The following is a 2,519-nucleotide window of genomic DNA, read 5'->3' on the forward strand; positions in this document are numbered from 1 at the left end:
ATATATATATATATATATATATATATATATATATATATATATATATATTTATACATTTTTAAAAGGAGTCCTTATATTTGCAGCTTCCCCCGAGTTCAGATACAGTTTTGACTCATGAACACTCAAAAAAAAATAAACTTCAGCAAAACGTGAAAGAAAATTAAAGTCATTAAAGGCAGAAGAGTTAAAAAGGGTTTAATACATCTCTAATAAACTTTAATAATAACTAATTATCAGTTAACCAAATGATTTAGATCAAATATCTCAACAAAGAGACAAATTAATCGATCAGTCAGGGGTCATTTATAAACTCTCCACACACAGTAAACATACAGAGGTGGATGAAAAGAGAAATAAAACAATTTTTTAAATTAATATATTCTGGAGCACAAACGTGTGCGACTCCATTTAACGTGTTTCTTCCTTCTCCGTGTTCAGTGGATCATCTCTGCCCTTCAGACAGACCTGCAGCAGCAACAAGAGTCGTTCTTCCAAAAGTCAGTCCACTCATTTGCATAATCTTATATAAAGCTGCAGAGAGCTGTGATTTTAGCTCCTTGATTAAAAAAAGTCGTCCCAGGGATTTAAAGTACACGGTTTTTAAATGCTGAAAGAATTAGCAAGAAATGGAAGCAGGTTGCAATTCTCCTTCAGAATCTCCTAAAGACGTCTGAAAAGCTGTAGGTCCATAGAGGAACAAATATTGATTTAAGATCATTTGATCAGCAGATTACAACTGACGCAGTGTCTTTCTGTGCAATTACATGAAAAATCAATTTGCTGAAGAAGAAATTCAAAAAAAACTTGAGTTTTTAGAGGTTCTATTTGCAACATTTCAAATTTTAGGCTTCTTTATCTCTGTTTATCTTTGTTTAACAGTGACAACGCACGTTATCAACAGGACTTCAGGCCTTTATGAGCCAGTAAAAATATGTGTTTATAGATATTAAGAAATCTCACAAGTTCACGGTCGCCTTTGGAGGAAACAAAAGATAGTCCCAAGAAGAGAAAGCCGATATGTTCAGTGTGAACGTGACAAATTCTACACAAAAGTAAGACATTTTCACATTATGTTTACCCGAGCAACAAAATCTACATATTTTGAATAATCTTGTTTTTTCTTGTTTAAATAATCTTTGCATTGCATTTTTCAGTACATATAGAAACCACTTCATCCTATTTGATGATAAAGAGGCTGCGTAATAAAACGTTTGTCTAAGCAAAATGTTGCTTCATGGGAATTGTTCGTCCAGAAAAACTTTGACTTGTTTTTAGGTGATTTAGGATGATAATAACCAAATCTGGTTTGAGTTTTGCAAAATATTGTTACCAGGTCCATCCATCCATTATCTTTACCTGCTTCTTCCTTTTCGGGTCACGGGGTCACTGGTGCACATATCCATCTTTCTATACGAGTCTTTTATTCCTTTATCTAGTTTTAAACATAAACTGTCAACGGTTTTAACCACATCTTGCACCTGTGATGTTTAAGTGCTTTAAATTGTGTTTTTTTTTTTTTACTTGCATTTTATTTTATGTTTTATTAACGGATGTTTTGTTGTAAATATTTTAATATTACTCTTACGGTTCTTAAGACTGTGTTGTTGTATTTGCATACTGCCCAGGACGTTCTTGTAAAGGAGATTAATAATCTCAATGGATTTTTTCTTGGTAAAATAAAGGTTTAAATAAAATTTAAATAAAAATCACTGTGTGAGAGGCGGGGGGACGCCCTGGACAGGTCTCAAGTCCATCACAGGGACACATAGAGACAAACAACCATTCACTCACTCACTCACACCAATTTAGAGTCACCAATCAGTCTAACAGGTATGTTTTTGGTCTGTGGGAGGAAACTGGAGTACTGGGAGAAAACCCACACATGCACGGAAAGAACATGCAAACTCCACCCAGAAAGGATTTGAACCTGCAGCCTTCTTGCTGAGAGGTGGCAGCTCTACCAACTGAGCCTCAGGCCCGTTTGTTTAAATAAGAATAAATCCAGGTGGAAAAAGCTGTTTTGTTCTGCATGCCTGGTGCTTTTATAGCACTAAAGGCGAAGACAGAGTGATGGTGTTTTTACCTGTCCGTGTGTACGTGTGCATGTGTGCTAGATGCTGGTTTGTCTGTTAGCAAAACATCATGAATAACTGAACAGCTTTCAAAGAAACTCTCACAAAGTAAACACCGAGTGTAACTGATTATTGGAGTGACCCGTTTTAGGATACAGCTGATCTAACTTAGTCTGCACTAGAAGTAATCGGTTTTACAGATATTAGGCTGATATTTGGTGTGGTAGTAGATGAGAGATATTCTCAACACATACTTCAAGCCCAAACAGATTGCACCAGTTTGCCCACAATAAAGTTTTGTTCAAAATGGCTCTAATGTTGTAATTTCTCCACATCAGATTATCTGTCTGGCACAGCAAGCAAAAGGTGATGAGTATTTCTTTAAGGTATTCAAGGCCTTTAACTTTAATAAAGGAATTATTTTAAGGTTGCAATGATTATACAGTA

General features: G+C 35.3%; 1 protein-coding gene across 1 annotated transcript in view; it reads right to left on the reverse strand.

Moving 5' to 3' along the window:
• Positions 1-2,105, reverse strand: part of cplx2l (complexin 2, like) — a 6,138-nt gene extending 4,033 nt beyond the window's left edge. Inside the window, exon 1 of the mRNA XM_037690545.1 lies at positions 2,084-2,105. Within this exon, the coding sequence (XP_037546473.1) occupies positions 2,084-2,105 (22 nt within the window). The remainder of the gene's footprint in view (positions 1-2,083) is intronic.
• Between the last annotated feature and the right edge of the window lie 414 nt (positions 2,106-2,519).

Source organism: Nematolebias whitei, chromosome 16 (assembly GCF_014905685.2).
Source record: "Nematolebias whitei isolate Nwh7 chromosome 16, NemWhi1, whole genome shotgun sequence".
In the NCBI taxonomy this organism is placed as follows: domain Eukaryota; kingdom Metazoa; phylum Chordata; class Actinopteri; order Cyprinodontiformes; family Rivulidae; genus Nematolebias; species Nematolebias whitei.